Consider the following 19950-nt stretch of genomic DNA (forward strand, 5'->3'; position numbering starts at 1 on the left):
ACTTTCTTTCTGTTCACTCTGCATGGTCAGATTGATGCAACAAAGTTGGTGACATGCTGCTTTCCACAAGCATTCTATACACTTAGTTTGTGTATCTACTGTCTGCAAACTACTATCTGCTAGTTTGCCTTTTGTTAGCAAATTGTTGCTAAAATAATTTTGTTTAGAGGCTAATGCTAATCACTAGTTAGCTGGCTAGCTAGGTTGCTAAATGTACTAAGAATCAGAGCAAATGTAGCTAGCTAGCTAGCTAATACTGCCTGGCACCAAGCATGTTTGTGCAACGGTATCATATCAGAGAGGAGTAGGGTCCAGCTGCAACATATCTCAGAGCAGTCTGTCATGTGAAAATCTTCCCAGCGTGAAATGGCTACCCACTTTGGTGTGATGCTTTCCACCTTTTAATCACACCATTCATATGGTGAATGTGGTACCCCACGTGTAGTACGCGTTACCTTTTTGAATAGTGATTCAGAACTAGAAGGCCAAAGTTCAACTGGCATTACTAGGCTTCCATTTGCAGTCTTGCCTACATGGAGTAAGAGTATCTAGATTCACGTACCGGGAAGTATTTTGTTTTCGCTTGGTTTTTGTTCTTCGGTGGGGTTTTATGGCAGACTACAACCCAAAAAGGTGTGTTTCTGCCACCTACTGGATGTGGTGATTCCAAGTGAATACACCCTAAATCAAGCTTATCCAACTGGCCGAATTTGGCCCGCGGGTGGTTTTATTTGGCCCCTCAAGTTCTCTCAGCAAAAAAATAAATGCAAGTTTCATTCCAGATGCCAAACAGTAGGACAGATTCAGACCAAATACACAGCTGGACAGTAGGTCGTACATACTTTGAATATGTTAAAATGTAAATGTGTGACTTGTGTAATAACTTTCCAGTTTTTCGTACTGCATGTAATATATTGTGTTTGTATGCTGACGTTTGAAAATTCATTTCCATGTAAATTGACCAAGTACACTGCATTCAGAAAGTATTCAGATTCCTTGACTTTTTCCACATTTTGTTACTTTACTCTCTTATTCAAGAATAGATTAAATTATTTTGTTTCCTCATCAATCTACACACAATACCCCATAATGACAAGCGAAAAGTTTTTGTTTTTTATTTTCAATAAATAATCTTATTTACGTAAATATTCAGACCCTTTGCCATGAGTTTCGAATTTGGGTTCAGGTGCATCCTGTTTCCGTTGATCATCCTTGATGTTTCTAAAACTTGATTTGGAGTCCATCTGTGGTAAATTCAATTGATTGGACATGATTTGGAAAGGCACACACCGGTCTACAGTATATAAGGTCCTGCAAAAAACCAAGCCATGAGGTTGAAGGAATTGTCCGTAGAGTACCGAGACAGGATTGTGTCGAGGCAGAGATCTGGGGAACGGTACCAAAACAATTCTGCAGCATTGAAGGTTGCTAAGAACGTTGTGGCCTCCATCATTCTTAAATGGAAGAAGACTCTTCCTAGGGCTGGCCGCCCAGCCAAACTGAGCAATCGGGAGAAGGGCCTTGGTCAAGGAGGTGACCAAGAATCCGATGGTCACTCTGACAGAGCTCCAAAGTGCCTCTGTGGAGATGGGAGAACCTTCCAGAAGGACAACCATATCTGCAGCCAGAGCCGGGCGGCCCTATACGCTCACTACGCAAGTTGCGTAGGGCCCCGCAAATTATGCAAGGGCCCCGCCTCCCCCTTGTGTCAAAGCGGGAGTCAATGTTTACAACTTCGATGAGAGGATGAAGCAGAACTATCATTCTGGTCACGAAAATTTAAAAAAAACACCATGAGAGTGAATTGCGGGACAGCAATCGGGTGAACTTGTGTTCTCTCCTCTCCAAGTTTGATGTCCGCAAATAACAGTAACATTAAGTTGATGTGCTAGCTTGCAGTGCATCTCTCGCTAGTCTGTCTGTCTTGGTTGAACACCCCTACTCTTACAATAAGTGCCATGAGATTTTGAATGACCACAGGAAAAGGCGGGCCGAACAGGCCTCCAATAACATTGATGGGGCTGTAGTTCTTTGGTGTCCACATCACCAACGAATGATCATGGTCCAAACACACTAAGACAGTCGTGAAGAGGGGACGACAACAACTTTTCCCCCTCAGGAGACACAAAAGATTTGTCATGGGTCCCCAGATCCTCAAAAACTTCCACAGCTGCACCATCGAGAGCATCCTTACCGGTTGCATCACCGCCTGGTATGGCACGGCGGTGATGCAGGATGGTGTGGTGTGCCCAATGCATCACCGGGGGCAAACTACCTGCCCTCCAGGACAGCTACAGCACCCGATGTCACAGGAAGGCCAAATATAATCAAGGACATCAACCACCCGAGCCACGGCCTGTTCGCCCCGCTATCAACCAGAAGGCGAGGTCAGCAAAGGTGCATCAAAGCAGGGACCGAGAGACTGAAAAACAGCTTCTATCTCAAGACCATAGGACTGTTAAATAGCCATCACTAGCCGGCTTCCACCCGGTTATGCAACTATGCCCCTTAGAGGCTGCTGCCTTGTGTGTATTGTTAGATACTACTGCACTGTTGGATCTAGGAACACAAGCATTTCGCTACACCCACAAGAACAAGTTCCCAGTTGAATCAATCAATAACAAGTTCCCCCCAAAAAACAAGGTTGAATCATGACGTCAGTGATTTTCAGGTCGGAGCTTTAGAAAGAGGCCCGAGTTACCAACTTGGAATTCCGAGTTGAAGAGCAGTGGTTCTCGGTCATGGTCCTGGGGACTCAGGGCAGCACATTGTTGTTTTTGCCTTAGCAATACACAGCTGATTCAATTGATCAACTCATCATCAAGCTTCAAGTGGTATTTATGTATTCATTTATGACGCTATCCTTGATATGATCCTGCTGTTTTCACATGCTATACATGCATCTATCTATTCAATGTTATCATGATTTGGTATAAGATATATTATACTTTAGTAGTCCACAATAACCTGTTGATGTAAAAGTCTAAATTACATTCTTCCGTATTCCTAGAAATACCTTTAAAAATGGATATTCCTTCAAAAATATTGCCTACAGTTACCGTGTAGGGCACTACAGGGTTGGGTGACCAGGGTCATCTGGGACTGCCTCCTGGGGGAAATCAGGCATGTGAAGACTATCTGTCCTGCATAACTTAATGAGGATAGACACGAGGACCAGGAGGGGCTCTGAACCTCGCCACCGTGTGCCATAAGTGAGGTCTGCTGCTCTGCAGGATGTTTCAAGGATGGAGGCAATCTGTGTGCGGGAGATCTTCACCTCCTACTTCTTCGAAGAGGGTGCTGTTCCCTGGCAACACCATAGACTACATACACTATGCACAACCAAAGGCTCTTTTAAGAGCCATCCACATTGCAATAAGAGTTTTCTTCCGTTCCTTCTGGAAATAATTCAGTATTTTCCACATTTTGTTACGTTTCAGCCTTATACTTAAATAGATTAAGTTATTTGTTTTCCTAATCTACACACAATACCCCATAATGACGAAGCGAAAACAGTTTTTTAGAAATGTTTGCAAATGTATTAAAAAAAATACAAGAAAAATAACTTATTTACATAAGTATTTTTTAGACCCTTTGCTATGAGACTCGAAATTGAGCTCAGGGGCATCTGGTTTCCATTGATCATCCTTGAGATGTTTCTACAACTTGACTGGAGTCCACCTGTGGTAAAATGAAATTGATTGGACATGATTTGGAGAGGCAAATACCTGTCTATATAAGGTTCCACAGTTGACAGTGCATGTCAGAGCAAAAACCAAGCCATGAGGTCGAAGGAATGGTCCGTATAGCTCCGAGACAGGATTGTGTCGATGAACAGATCTGGGGAAGGGTACCAAAAATGTGCTGCATTGAGGGTCCCCAAGAACATAGTGGCCTCCATCCTTCTTAAATGGTGATCACTCCATAGTTCCTCTGTGGAGATGGGAGAACCTTCCAGAAGGACAACCATCTCTGCAGCACTCCAACAATCAGGCCTTTATGCTAGAGTGGCAAGATGGAAGCCACTCCTCAGTAAAAGGCACATGACAGCCCGCTTGGAGTTGGCCAAAAAGCACCTAAACGGCTCTCAGACCATGAGAGTCTGATGAAACCAAGACTGAACTCTTTGGCCTGAATGCCAAGCGTCACGTCTGGAGGAAACCTGGCACCATCCCTACGGTGAAGCATGGTGGTGACAGCATCATGCTGTGGGGATGTTTTTCAGCGACAGGGACTGGGAGACTAGTCAGGATTGAGGGAAAGATGAACGGTGCAAAGTACAGAGATCTTTGATGAAAACCTGGGAGACAACTCGGGAGTGGCTTCGGGACAAGTCTCTGAATGTCCTTGAGTGCTTCAGCCAGAGCCCAGACTTGAACCCGAACGAACATCTCTGGAGGCCTGAAAATGAGGTCAGGGCTCTGTGCAGGGCACCGATCTCGATAAACCATTTCTGTATGGACCTCACTTTGTGCACAGGAGCATTGTCATGCTGAAACAGGAAAGGGCCTTCCCCAAAACTGTTGCCACAAAGTTGGAAGCACAGAATCATCTAGAATGTCATTGTATGATGTAGGGTTAAGATTTCCCTTCACTGGAACTAAGGGGCCTATGAAAAACAGCCCCAGACCATTATTCCTCCACCAAACTTTACAGTTGGCACTATGCATTGGGGCAGGTAGTGTTCTCCTGGCATCTGCCAAATCCAGATTTGTCCGTCGGACTGCCAGATGGTGAAGCGTGATTCATCACTCCAGAGAATGCGTTTTGAATGGAAGCTTTACACCACTCCAGCCGACTCTTGGCATTGCGCATGGTGATCTTGCGCTTGTGTGCGGCTGCTCGGCCAGCTCCTGACAAAACAGTTCTTGTGCTGATGTTGCTTTCAGAAGCAGTTTGGAACTCGGGAGTGTGTGTTACAACCGAGGACAGACCGGTTCTGTGAACTTGTGTGGCCTACCACTTCGCGGCTGAGCCGTTGTTAATCCTAGACGTTTCCGCTTCACAACATATACACTGTGTACAAAATATTCACAACACCTTCCTAACGCTGAAGATCTGCTTTATAGTGCGATTGATAATTAAAGGCATTATATTCCTGTGGTCGGGGAGAATTAATTCATGGTAAACGCTATATGTTGACTCAATCAGAAATTACTTTTAAATTCTAAAGCGGATCTTCAGCGATACAGATTGAATAGATCCCCAAGTATTGTATCAAAGGACACTTCTCTGGACTAAACATTTTATAGACCGAGGCTGTCTGAAAATGTTACTAGCTGATTTCCTAGAGGAAATCCTGGTTCAGGATGTAGATATTTCTGTATTTCATTTTCAATACATTTGCTAACATTTCTCAAAACATGTTTTCCCCTTGGTATTGTGTGTAGATGGGTGAGAAGAAAATCTATTTAATCCATTTTGAATTCAGACTGTAACACAACAAAATGTGGATTTATTTTGTATTATTTAACCTTTTATTTAACTAGGCAAGTCAGTTAGTTACAGTTATTTACAATGACGGCCTGCCAAAAGGAAAAAGGCCTCTTGCGGGGACGGGGGCTGGGACTAAAAATAAATCAAATTAAAATATAGGACAAAATACACATCACAACAAGAGAGACACCACAACACTACATAAAGAGAGACCTAAAACAACAACATAGCATGGCAGCAGCACATGACAACACAGCATGGTAGCAGCACAGCATGACAACAACATGGTAGCAGCACAACATGGTAGCAGCACAAAACAGGGTACAAACATTATTGGGCACAGACAACAGCACAAAGGGCAGGAAGGTAGAGACAACAATACATCACACAAAGCAGCTACAACTGTCAGTAAGAGTGTCCATGATTGAGTCTTTGAATGAAGAGATTGAGATAAAACTGTCCAGTTTGAGTGTTTGTTGCAACTCGTTCCAGTCGCTAGCTGCAGCGAACTGAAAAGACGAGAGACTCGGGAATGTGTGTGCTTTGGGGACCTTTAACAGAATGTGACTGGCAGAACGGGTGTTGTATGTGGAGGATGAGGGCTGTAGTAGATATCTCAGATAGGGGGAAGTGAGGCCTAAGAGGGTTTTATAAATAAGCATCAACTAGTGGGTCTTGCGATGGGTATACAGAGATGACCAGTTTACAGAAGACTTGAGTGCAGTGACGTGTCCTATAAGGAGCATTGGTGGCAAATCTGATGGCTGAATGGTTGATGTAAATTGAGAAGAGCGTGGGAATAATGGTAGTGGTAATAACCTCTCACTCACTGTTCATTACTCCAATGAATTTCTATCCATGTGCTAGTGTCTGGAACACTGACAATGACTTCAAAGGTCAAAAGTATTCCAGGTTATAGACCGAATCAAGAAACATTGACCAATGTATTGGAGACCAATATAAACCATGACAGCATAAGACTTGCTGGCCAAAGGCCGCTAAACAATATTACATCATATCAGTGTGATCTGAGCTTGCTGATATCAGGCATGCTCTCTGCCATTGTCATTAAACATAAACCTTTGGAATGGTACATTGATAGGACACTTTCCAATTGGCTAACACTATGAATACTGACAATTGGCTTTCTTTACTCGTCTCCTTACCTTGATCTGAGAAGATAGGGTAGGTTAAACCAATAACGGAGGCCCACCAAGGGATTTGGTTTCACCTTTAAGTCTCAGCATATTAGGAGCTTTACTGGATGCTTTTACTGGACCGTATTAAGCTGTGAATCACCTGTATGTATCATGTCTGTTCTTTTGAGAGTGCTTGATAGTGTTTGATAGTGAAACAGCTTGATTGTGCAACGTGGAACAAAATGATAATCCAGCAATAAAAAAAATGACAACTCACTCTGTGTTGGGACCTTCGGACACAGGTTGGCCATTCACCTTGCATTTATGGGATCGCATCAGAGCAATCAAAGTTGTATAAATACTCAGTGAGCGTCTGTCAGTGTTTACTTACAGTAACATCACCACAGAGGATCTCTAAGGTCAGTTATTTACTTAATATATATTATGTTTTAATCACCTGATCATTGTTGTTTGACTTTCAAGATTATACTATTCGTACCTCAGTAAAGAAGAAAAGTGTGAATACTACTAATATTCATTGATTCCATGTTGTGTAAGTAGTGCTCGGTTTGTTTTTGTAAACTGAGAAAGTTCCAGCGCATAAATAAGGGCATTTATAAAGTCCTGTATATCATTGTCATAAATCAGTGATCCTGTATATAACACAAATCAGTTATCCTGTATATAATATTGTTATAAAATCACTGAATCAGAGTGGTATATTACTGTTGTATAAACAGATATTCTCCATTGTGTTCACAGGTGTATTGTCAGCAGATCACCATGAAGGTTGTCGCAGTAATCCTGGCTCTAGCCGTCCTCTCAGGTGACCTTTTTACTTCTTCTGAGGCTGTGTCCCAAATACCACCCTATTCCCTATACACCCTGGTCAAAAGTAGTGCACTAAATATGGAATAGGGTGCCATTTGGGATGCCGCCTACCTAAGATAATCACTGGGGTTTCATCAGCTCTGGAAAAACTTTTTTTTTTCTGAAACATTACCCAACAGGATAATTGACAGGGGCAATACACATACCAACTGGTTTAAATCAATCGATTGCTCCATTCTCTTAACTATAGGCTGCCATGCATGGGTGCTACCCATGCAGGATGAGCCCCAAACTCCCTGGGAGAAGACAATTGACCAGTTTAAGGACTACATAACAGATCTGAACTCTAAGGCTGATGAGAAGGTGAAGAACATCAGGGCCTCCCAGCTCAGCAGAGAACTGGAGTGAGTTTATTTCTGTGCGAATTTACCTTTTACTTTCCTACAGTTGGCCATTAATCCTGGCAAAAACATTTAAAAAATTGTGAAATATCTCCCTGATGTGCATTTAGCTGCAAGCCTTTTTGCATATATCTTCAATACTATTGTGAATAATCATGCTCCCTTCAAAAAATGAAGGGTTAAAGGTAGATCGAATGCCTGGTACACTCCGGAATTATCATAAGTCATTCATAAAAGAGATGATGCTTGGGTCAAGGTCAGGGACACAGGCTTAGGCCCGGACTGGCAAGCTTTTAAGCAACTGAGGAATCATTGTGTAAGTCAAATCAGAAAGGCTAAATGATTATGTAACCGCTCTTTCGGATTTTAATGGGCTAAATTCTGGAAAACTGTCAATCGCTGAAGAGTTCTACTTCCTCCTCTGCAACAACAAATTTAATTCAGAAACTGGCCTTATTACGGGGAAAAAGGAATGCATTTTATCACCATTTTATTTCAGGAGGCTCTAAGAAGTTATTTCAAAGCCTACTCACAATGATGCTGATAGAGGAAACTTGCTGAATGATCCGAGAAATGATAGTCAAAGCTTTCCTTTTAGCCTATTTACAGAAAAATAAGTCATGGATGCTTTGCTAGCAATAGACAACAAGAAATCCACAGGGGCCCGACAAATTGGATCCCGGTCTGCTTAATAAGTGTGCAGCGCCCATTATTGTTGGCTCAATAACACACATTTTCTATTTAACATTATCAGGAAATATTACAAAAGTATGGAAATCAGCTCTTGTGCTGGGCGGGGATAGTGGTGTTCCTTGTCTAGCTATGACTCTTGACCTTTAGACACAAAATGAATGCTGCTTTGTTTTTGGACCCGTTGAAAGATTTTGATACTGTTGATGATGATTATTGAATAAGTTGTCCTCGATAGGCCTGAGCTCTGACACCTGTTCATGGTTATCTTAGTGACAGAACTCAGGCCATCGTGATTGATGGGGTTAAGTCTGAATTTCTTGTACATGAAGGTGTACCACAGGAGGCGATTTTGGGACCTGTTCTCCACTATTTATACAAACCCCATTGGTCAATCTGTTAAAAATGTTCAACTTCATCTATATGCGGATGATACTATTATGTATGCTATTGCCCCGACTGTTGATTTGGCGGTGTCAAAACTAAAGTCAGATTTTTATAACTATGCAGGAATCGTAACTGATTTAAAACTTGTGATTATTATAAGACAAAACTAAATACATGTTGTTTTCAGACTTCCGTAAGAATGTTTCAGATTAACTACATGTTCACTCATTAGATGGTTCTCATATCGAACGTGCTCCCGCATATCAATACTTAGGCATTTGGATTGCTATGGATTTGAAGTTTAAGTTCAGATTTAGAGTTGTCTTTTTCTACAGAAACAGATATTGCCTTTCTCTAAGCAGTAGGAAGCAGATTATTCAGTCAACCTTTTTATCTGTTCTTGACGAAGGTGATATTATCAGCTGCTACTACTTTTAAACCTTCGGATGCCATCTTCCATAGTGCCCTTTGTTTTGTTACAAGTGACAGTTTTGATACTCATCACTGCATCCTGTATCAAAAAGTTGGCTGGACTTCGCGAAAGACCTGTAGATCTCTACATTACTCCCTTTTAGTTTACAAGGCCCTACTTCATACACTTCTGTCTTATATAACTTTGCTATTGAAGTATAGTCACCTGAGTTGTCTGGATTGGTTAACTCTTGAGGTTCCTAGGGTCTCCACCGAGCTAGGTGAATCTGCTTTTATTTTTAATGCTCCGTATTGCTGGAACAAAATTCTAAATGCATTTCATCTTGATGTTCTGGTGCCGTTCGTGCAATTGAAAGTATTGATTGGGGACTTACTTATGGAGGAATGTATCTGTTTTTCTGGGTGATTTGCAATGTTTTATTTGTTCTTCCCATTACTGTGTTTTTGTATTTTAATGTGTATACATATACAGTGCATTCAGAAAGTATTGAGACCCCTTGACTTTTTCCACATTTTGTTACGTTACAGCCTTATTCTAAATGGATTAAAATGTGACATTTACATAAGTATTCAGACCAATTACTCAGTGCTTTGTTGAAGCACATTTGGCAGCGATTGCAGCATCGAATCTTCTTGGGTATGGTGCTACAAGCTTGGCACACTGGTATTTGGGGAGTTTCTCCCATTCTTCTCTGCAGATCCTCTCAGCCTGGGGAGCATTGCTGCACAGCTATTCTCAGGTCTCTCCTGAGATGTTCGATCGGGTTCAAATCCAGGCTCTGGCTGGGCCACTCAAGGACATTCAGAAACTCGGCCCGAAGCCACTCCTGCGTTGTCTTGGCTGTGTGCTTAGGGTCGTTGTCCTGTTGGAAGGTGAACCTTCGCCCAAGTCTGAGGTACTGAGCGCTCTGGAGCAGGTTTTCATCAAGGATCTCTCTGTACTTTCCCCTCGATTCTGACTAGTCTCCCAGTCCCTGCTGCTGAAAAACATACCCACAGCATGATGCTGCCACAACCATGCTTCACCTTAGGGATGGTGCCAGGTTTCCTCCAGAAGTGATGCTTGGCATTCAGGTCAAAGAGTTTAATCTTGGTTTCATCAGACCAGAGAATCTTGTTTCTCATGGTCTGAGAGTCCTTTAGGTGCCTTTTTGGCAAACTCCAAGCAGGCTGTCATGTGCCTTTTACTGAGGAGTGGCTTCCGTCTGGCCACTATCATAAAGGCCTGATTGGTGGGGTACTGCAGAGATGGTTGTCCTTCTGGAAGGTTCTCCTATCTCCACAGAGGAACTCTAGAGCTCTTTCAGAGTGACCATCAGGTTCTTGGTTTTATATTTTTACACCATTTGCTCAAATTTTGAGAAACCTGTTTTTGCTTTGTCATTATGGGGTATAGTGTGTAGATTTATGAGGAAAACATTTAATTTCATCAATTTTAGAATAAGGCTGTAACGTAACAAAATGTGAAAAAAGTCAAATACTTTCAGAATGCACTGTATTGTTCGGGTATCATGTGTATATTTAGGTTGTATATACAGGGCGCTTTTGTAAAAGAGACGTACATCTCAATATGCATTCCCTGTTAAAATAAAAAAGACATTTCAAAATGTATATTTTCACCCAGTCCAAACACTCACCTATTCTGATGTATTTCATAAATGTTCACTGAGTGTCCAAAACATTAAGAACACCTTCCTAATGTTGAGTTAGATTCACCTGGTCAGTATGTCATGGAAAGAGCAGGTGTTTACATTGTTACATTACAAATGAAATAGTAATAGTAATTTAATAGGATCTATGTGTTAATAAACCTGTCTGTTTTCCCTCCCAGTACCCTGATCACAGACACCATGTCTGAGCTGAATATGTACAGTGATGATATGAAGACCAAACTGGGACCTCTCGCTAAGGACGCCGCTGAACGTCTGGGCAAGGAAGTGCAGCTCCTCGTTAACAAGTTGCAGGCTCACATGACTGAAGCTAAAGACCGTACCACAGTGTACACCCTGGAACTCCAGACCATGTTGGAGCAGAATGCCAATGACGTCAGTCACAGGTTCAACACCTATAGCCGCAAGCTGAACAAGCGCCTGAGCAAAGACACCGAGGAGATCCGCAGGTGTGACAGAGAGAAGGCAGGAGCCGTTTGCCAGACTAAATCAATTAAAGTATTGAAGTCTTTAGATTGAAGTTTGATTGAAGATTGAAGTCTTTAGATTAAATGTTGGCTGTTATGTCATAATTCATCATGTATTGTTCACCGATTTAAAAAAAAAAAAGTTCAATACTATTTGTCTGTCACATAAGTAGTCATGCACATAGAGGGAGTCATTTAACTGCAAACAAGTTCTAATGAAATGGAATGCTTTACCTTTCTTTGTACAGTACCTGTCTTTGACATCTCCTTCCTCTCCACTCTTTTTTAGCAAAGTGACCACCTATTTCGAGGAGTTGCAGTCTCGAACCACCTCTAGTGTGGAATCTGTGAAGGATCGCTTTGAGCCTTACTACGTCCAGATCCGTGAGCGCGCTGAGGATAAGATGGCTATCCTCAGCAAACTGCTGACGACCCAGGCTGAAAAGGTGAGCACTGTCTGGCTCAGTAAGTAGAGCAAGGTGCTTGCATTGCCAATAATTGTGGGTTCGATTCCCGCTGGGGCTACCCATACAAATAAATGTATGCATGATTGCAAGCGCTTTGGATAAAAGTGTCTGCTACATGGAATATACAGTGGCAAGAAGAAGTATGTGAACCCTTTGGAATTACCTGGATTTCTGCATAAATTTGTCATAACAATAGACAAACACAGTGTGCTTAAAATAATAACACACAAATTATTGTATTTTTCTTGTCTATATTGAATACATCATTTAAACATTCACAGTGTAGGTTGGAAAAATTATGTGAACACCTAGGCCAATTACTTTTCCAAAAGCTAATTGGAGTCAGGAGTCAGCTGACCTGGAGTCCAATCAATGAGACGAGATTCGAGGTGTTGGTTAGAGCTTCCCTGCCCTGTAAAAAAAAATTGTCTATAAATGGAGAAAGTTCAGCACTGTTGCTACTCTCCCTAGGAGTGGCCGTCCTGCAAAGATGACTGCAAGAGCACAGCGCAGAATGCTCAATGAGGTTATGAAGAATCCTAGAGTGTCAGCTAAAAACATACAGAAATCTCTGGAACATGCTAACATCTCTGTTGATGAGTCTACGATACGTAAAACACTAAACAAGAATGGTGTTCATGGGAGGACACCACGGGAGAAGCCACTGCTGTCCAAAAAAACCATCGCTGCACGTCTGAAGTTTGCAAAAGAGCACCTGGATGTTCCACAGCGCCTCTGGCAAAATATTCTGTGGACAGATTAAACTAAAGTTGAGTTGTTTGGAAGGAACACACAACATTATATGTGGAGAAAAAAAGTCACAGCACACCAACATCAAAACCTCATCCCAACTGTAAAGTATGGTGGAGGGAGCATCACGGTTTGGGGCTGCTTTTCTGCCTCAAGGCCTGGACAGCTTGCTATCATCGATGGAAAAATGAATTCCCAAGTTTAGCAAGACAATTTGCAGGAGAATGTAAGGCTATCTGTCCTCCAATTGAAGCTCAACAGGACAACGACCCAAAACACAGAAGTAAATCAACAGAATGGCTTCAACAGAAGAAAATACGCCTTCTGGAGTGGCCCAGTCAGAGTCCTGACCTCAACCCGATTGAGATGCTGTGGCATGACCTCGAGAGTGGTTCACACCAGACATCCTAAGAATATTGCTGAACTGAAACAGTTTAAAGATGAATGGTCCAAAATTCCTCCTGACCATTGTGCAGGTCTGATCCGCAACTACAGAAAACGTTTGGTTGAGGTTATTGCTGCCAAAGGAGGGTCAACCAGTTATTAAATCCAAGGGTCCACATACTTATTCCACCCTACACTGTGAATGTTTACACAGTGTGTTCAATAAAGACATGAAAATATATAATTGTTTGTGTGTTATTAGTTTAAGCTGTCTATTGTCGTGACTAAGATGATCAGATCAAATGTTATGACCAATTTATGCAGAAATCCAGGTAATTCCAAAGGGTTCACATACTTTTTCTTGCCACTGTATTATATTACAACTAGCTGCACCTAAATGGCATTTATTATATCAGCTGAAGGACAAGCTTGAGTCCCGGGCTGAGGAGGTCCGCGAGCAGCTGGAGAAGACCACCGAGAACCTCCGCAGCACCCTCGAGGGCAAGACGGAGGAACTGCGCACCTGGTTCAACCCCTACGGCCTCGTAATCCGTGATCAGGCTAAGGCCATCATGGATACCATGTAAATCAACATACCACCATGCAGGCTTAGGGTGACGGTCTTGGTCACTCACTATGTTCTATGTCACATATTTCACCCAAGTTAAAAAAGGGAAGGGAAGTTGCCTTTCAGAAACCATTTCGTTTGTCACTCCATTCGTAAACAAGACATAATGCATATTTGGCTGAGCACAGAGCTTTTCAGACTTGTAACAGATCCCCAAGATCAACCAAACAAATCTACTTGTGTTAATATCCTCTCTCCCTCATTGTCATCCACCTCTACAAAAAGCACCCTTTCAAGGCCTAGCTGATAAAGTTCACAGAGATGCACACTCTAGCCATTACTGCTTAACATCAAAATGTATATTAGCGGTACAGAACAGTTGTGGTAGGGGAATTGTATAAAGGGCTTTGTGAGTAAGTAATAATAATAAAAACATACATTGGTGACTGTGGTGAAAGTCTGTCAATCCAATAAAAACATCTATACTAATCTGTGAATTGTTATTCTTATTTTATGATCATAGATATGACATGATAATCATCATAAGCTAGGTTTCCATCCAATTGGGAACAGATTTATGTGAATATTCTCAAATCTGCATTCAAAAACATGCACATTTTCCCACCAAAGGTGTTTCAATTACAGATATGGAGGACTCGGGGCCCAAAAGCCTGTTTTAGCATGTGCAGCGCCATTGAGGACTTTCACCATCTTGAAGTAGTCAACTGGGTGGGACTTCCTATGGGTTGAGGAAGGATCACATCATTTGTATTCAGACCCTTTACTCAGTACTTTGGTGAAGCACCTTTGCCAACGATTACAGCCTCAAGTCTTCTTGGGTATGATGCTACAAGCTTGATGCACCGGTATTTGGGAACAAAAATATAAATGCAACATGCAACAATTTCAAAGATTTTACTGAGTTACAGTTCATATAAGGAAATCAGTCAATTGAAATAAATAAATTAGGCCCTAATCTATGGATTTCACATGACTGGGCAGTGGTTCATCCATGGGTGGGCCTGGGAGGGCATAGGCTCTCCCACTTGGCACCCACTGGGAAGCCAGGCTCAGCCAATAAGAGTTTTTCCCCACAAAAGGTATTTTTATTGTCCCCAGCAAAAGGTGCACCTGTGTAATGACCATACTGTTTAATCAGCTCCTTGATATGCAACACTTGTCAGGTGGATGGATTATCTTGGCAAAGGAGAAATGCTCACTTACAGGGATATAAACAAATTTGTGCACAAAATTTGACAGAAATAAGCTTTTTGTGAGTATGGATCATTTCGGGGATCTATTATTTCAGCTCATGAAACATGGGACCAACACTCTACATGTGTTTATATTTGTGTTCAGTGTAAATAAACCACTTGCTATTTATTAGAAATGTGAATCAAGTTCATCACCGTCCATCACTTGACCACCATGAAGTTCATTACCGTCCATCACTTGACCACCATGAAGTTCATCACCGTCCATCACTTGACCACCATGAAGTTCACCGTCCATCACTTGACCACCATGAKGTTCATCACCGTCCATCACTTGACCACCATGAAGTTCATCACCGTCCATCACTTGACCACCATGAAGTTCATCACCGTCCATCACTTGACCACCATGAAGTTCATCAGTTATTTAAATCTGCTTATAAACTCTAATGCTTTTCTACATCGCACTGGTAGTACAACGTAGCATGTCATCATGTGACTCCCAAGTTTAATTCGACATGATGGTTTATTATATATTTGCCCATAAAAGGAGTTTCCACTGCAATTGTGGGATAATTAATTGTACCGAAAAAAAAGATCCCACCATGTTGACCGAACCAATTGTCTGTACCGACACGTCATGTCTCAATCACCCGTCTTCATTATTTTTTATACGGCATGGCTTTACTTGCATAAAAACTGTGGATGGAAACGCAGTTACTGTGGAGAAACTTCAGCGGAAACAACACAAAAGTCAAAGTCAAGATACTTTTATTGTAAGACAACTGTAAATAAAAACTTAAAAAAAAAACTTTTGCATTGATAATGAGACATCTAAAGAATGAAAATGATCAGTACAGAATCAATATAACAAAACCTTTCCATCACATCTTTGTGTTGACAATAGCTTTGCTGTACACACACAGTGCTTAAAGATTCAATGAGTAATGTTTACTGAATGTCAGGTGACATCTTTGACATTTGAAAATGACTAATTACAATAGTGTCACAAACCACACTTCGCATTTCCAGAAATCAAAGATGGTAAGTAATCACCATTTACCAAACAATTGACTGTTTGGAAAGCAGATCTAACCGTTACCCCAAAGGACACAACTTAGGGTGTTTTCACATTTGTTCCCTTTCAGCCAATATTTGTGAACTCTGTGCAGTTCGCTTAAATTATTGTATATTGTTAACACTCCAAAGAAACACAAACCCCTCAAAAGAGCCCCCGATGCAAACCGAACAGAGACCATCTCGAGAGGTGGTCTGAGTTGGGTTCGCTTGAATTCTGTGGTCCGGTTCCCTTTTTTTGGGACAATGTAAACACAAAGCTCCCCAGGTTCGCTTGTAACTATTCCCACACAACACACTAGACTACAGCAACACCGTTTCCCCTGCCATAAACCCATACATTGGTGCCACAAGAGAGATGATGGAAGAAAACAAATGTGAGCTGTTTTTGGATATTGACTAGCAATTGTCAAGGATGCACAGAAACGCCAAAATGTGTGGAGTTTTTAGTTCAGATTATTGGTTTGCAATATGTGCTCTATATGCTAAGAGAGTTTTATAAGCTGTTTATTGATCGTGGGGTTTGAATAGTGTGAGAAGACGACATATTTGGTGAGAATCACAACCTATAAAATCTGTTCTAGATCTTAAAGGGGCAGTATTTTCAATTACAGCATTATTTAATCTGCAGTTACTCAATTGCTATTTGTTCTGTTACCAATAATATTTACAAGTTAATCGTATCTTCTGATTGCTTTTAGTTCAAACATGAGACATAATAACTGTAATCTATTAGCTTCCAAAATGTAAGTATGTACAGTGGGGAGAACAAGTATTTGATAACCTGCAAAATCGGCAGTGTTTCCTACTTACAAAGCATGTAGAGGTCTGTAATTTTTATCATAGGTACACCTCAACTGTGAGAGACGGAATCTAAAACAAAAATCCAGAAAATCACATTGTATGATTTTTAAGTAATTAATTTGCATTTGTGTGTGTGTACCTATGATAAAAATTACAGACCTCTACATGCTTTGTAAGTAGGAAAACCTGCAAAATCCGCAGTGTATCAAATACTTGTTCTCCCCACTGTATATCTAGCTGTCCCATAACACATTATGATTGAATGGCTTGTCCTGCATTGAGTGAATGTTGGAAAAAGATGTTGGTTCTTTTCTAAACACAGCAATGTGAATGCAAAAAAAGAGGACTCAGTCCACAAAATAGGTGAAGTGAACTGGTAAAAGAGTTGAGTCCTCATTCAAAGGCAAGGGCAAGTGTCACTACAAAGATAACTACATTTTGTTACCCTCCAGTTCACTTTAAAGAGGACTGATATCGGTTATTTTAAAAGAGGACTATATGTGAATACACCCTTAAGAGTGTTTTACAATATCTACAACGTTAAACATAAATAAAAGAAACGTACAGTGCATTCTGAAAGTATTCAGACCCCTTGACATTTTCGACGTTGTAACGTTACAGCCTTATTAAAAAAATAAATAAAAAATCCCCCCTCATCAATCTACACAATACCCGATGATGACAAAGCAAAAACAGGTTTAGAAATGTTGGCTAATTTATAAAAAACAGAAATACCTTATTTACATAAGTATTCAAATCCTTTGCGATGATCCTTGAAATTGAGCTGTTTCTACTGATCATCCTTGAGATGTGGAGTCCACTTGTGGTAAATGCAATTGATTGGATATTATGTGCACACACCTGTCTATATAACGTCCCACAGTTGACAGTGCATGTCAGAACAAAAACAAAGCCATGAGGTCGAAGGAATTGTCCGTAGAGCTCCGAGACAGGATTATGTCGAAGCACAGATCTGGGGAAGAGTGGCAAAAAACATTCTCCAGCATTGAAGGCCCCGAAGAAGTTTGGAACCACCAAGACTCTTCCTAGAGCTGGCCACCCGGCCAAACTGAGCAATTGGGAGAAGGGCCTTGGTCAGGGAGGTGACCAAGAACCCGATGATCACTGACAGAGCTCCAGAGTTCCTCTGTGGAAATGGGAGAATCTTCCAGAAGGACAACCATCTCTGCAGCACTCAACCAATCAGGCATTTATGGGTGTGGCCAGACGGAAGCCACTCTAAAGTGAAAGGCACATGACAGCCCGCTTGGAGTTTGCCAAAAGGCACCTAAAGAATCTCAGACCGTGAGAAACAAGATTCTCTGGTCTGATGAAACCAAGATTGAACTCTTTGGCCTGAATGCCAAGCGTCACGTCTGGAGGAAACCTGGCACCATCCCTATGGTGAAGCACGGTGGTGGCAGCATCATGCTATGGGGATGTTTTTTAGCAGCAGGGACTGGGAGACTAGTCAGGATCGAGGGAAAGATGAACGGAGTAAAGTACAGAGAGATCCTTGATGAAAACCTGCTCCAGAGCGCTCAGAACCTCAGATCGGGCGAAGGTTCACCTTCCAACAGGAAAACAACCCTAAGCACACAGCCAAGACAATGTAGGAGCGGTTTCGGAACAAGTCTCAATGTACTTGAGGGGCCCAACCAGAGCCCGGACTTGAACCCTATCGGACTTCTCTGGAGAGACCTGAAAATAGCTGTGCAGCGACGCTCCCCATCCAACTTGACAGAGATTGAGTGGATCTCTAGAGAAGAAATGGGAGAAACTCCCCAAATACAGGTGTGCCAAGCTTGTAGCGTGATACCCAAGAAGACTCAAGGCTGTAATTGCTGCCAAAGGTGCTTCAACAAAACACTGAAAGGGGTCTGAATACTTATGTAAATGTAACATCATTTATTAATTTTTTTGCTCAAATTTCTAGATTGTTGAGGGGAAAAAACAATAGAATCCATTTAAGAATAAGGTTGTTATGTAACAAAATGTGGAAAAAGTCAAGGGCTCTGAAAGGGGTACTTTCCAAATGCTCTTCCAAAAAGAAAACAAATAAAACAGGACAGATTGGAGTAAGTGTTTAAAAGTATGACAAGTTCGTAATCTATTCAAAAGGCACATTTTTGTACTACTGTACAATTTTGGGGAGGGGGGAGAAAAACTTATTCCCCGGATATATTCAAATAATATAAATATTAGTATTTTTATTTTTATTAAGAAAAAAAAGTTAATGTCAACGTTAAACAAATAATCCACTGAAGGAATGAATCACCTCTCAAATTGGTGATAGTCCAATGATTATTTTCACCATGGCATGATTTAACTTCTGGTCCGAAATCGTGCCGCGTCATCACGATAAAGTTTTTGTCTTTGGAGATAGGCAATAACAAACTAGCATATTTCATAATACTTTTAAAACAATTACCTGCACTCCAGGTTGCCAAATCAGACAATAGATGACATTGACATACTAGTCTAGAACACATCCATCAGTCTATATCGTCATGACAAAGTATATATTTCATTCAAACTCAAAGTGCACCGTCAGATCAATGTCCTTTAACTACTATCACGCAAAGCGACCTTCGCAGTGCAGGCAGGGTCATTGCGTTGCCATAGCAACCCCACTCACTGTTTTGAGCGAGACACAATCTCCACCAGGTTGAACATGGTGAGATTGTAACTCCTAAAATTGATAGCGCAGTGTGTTTCAGGGATTTTACAGCTAACTAGCTACTTCACATGCTGATATTGACTTTGATATTATCGTGTGTAGCTATGTTATGTAGCTAGCCAGCAATCCTGTCCAGAGAGAGAGCCAACAGATTTCTACAACAATTTTCATATGTTGCTTCCTGCCTTATAACGACAAAATGCAAAAGGCGTTATTTAACAATGTAAATCATAGTAATTAGGGGTTTTGTGTGGATTATTCCTTTAACCATTGCTATAGCTATTAAGACAACTATGGTTAACTCAGAAACAGATATCGTACTCTTCAGATGTATCAAAAACAATTATATACAATAGTGGAATTGTGAAAATCTGTATTGACTTTCACTTCACCCCCCTGGCATGATGTATGTAATGCTCATGTAGCTCTGAGACGTCGCTAAATGTTACCCAACAATCAGCACACTCAAAGGCGTCATTCCCCCACTTTTTGCCCCTTGGTATCACAAATGTTGATGCTCTAAAGAAAGCATCATGATCACCCTTAGACTTGT

The 19950-nt window shown here is 41.4% G+C and overlaps 1 protein-coding gene across 1 annotated transcript; it reads left to right on the plus strand.

Moving 5' to 3' along the window:
- Positions 1-6914: 6914 nt before the first annotated feature.
- On the plus strand, positions 6915-14111 carry LOC111954696 (apolipoprotein Eb). Its single transcript, XM_023974573.2, has 6 exons — positions 6915-6994; positions 7338-7401; positions 7657-7810; positions 11148-11435; positions 11743-11899; positions 13471-14111. The coding sequence occupies exons 2-6, from the start codon at positions 7359-7361 to the stop codon at positions 13639-13641; spliced, it is 813 nt and encodes a 270-aa protein (XP_023830341.1). The 5' UTR covers positions 6915-6994; positions 7338-7358; the 3' UTR covers positions 13642-14111.
- Positions 14112-19950: the final 5839 nt, after the last annotated feature.

This window comes from Salvelinus sp. IW2-2015, linkage group LG30 (genome assembly GCF_002910315.2).
Source record: "Salvelinus sp. IW2-2015 linkage group LG30, ASM291031v2, whole genome shotgun sequence".
Lineage (NCBI taxonomy): Eukaryota > Metazoa > Chordata > Actinopteri > Salmoniformes > Salmonidae > Salvelinus > Salvelinus sp. IW2-2015.

Bases quoted from the DNA above. Each gene is read 5' to 3' on its own strand.
- LOC111954696 (XM_023974573.2), top strand. From the start codon at position 7,359: ATGAAGGTTGTCGCAGTAATCCTGGCTCTAGCCGTCCTCTCAG. The intron at 7,402-7,656 runs GTGACCTTTTTA...TCTTAACTATAG, and splicing joins GGCTCTAGCCGTCCTCTCAG to GCTGCCATGCATGGGTGCTA. The intron at 11,900-13,470 runs GTGAGCACTGTC...TTATTATATCAG, and splicing joins TGACGACCCAGGCTGAAAAG to CTGAAGGACAAGCTTGAGTC.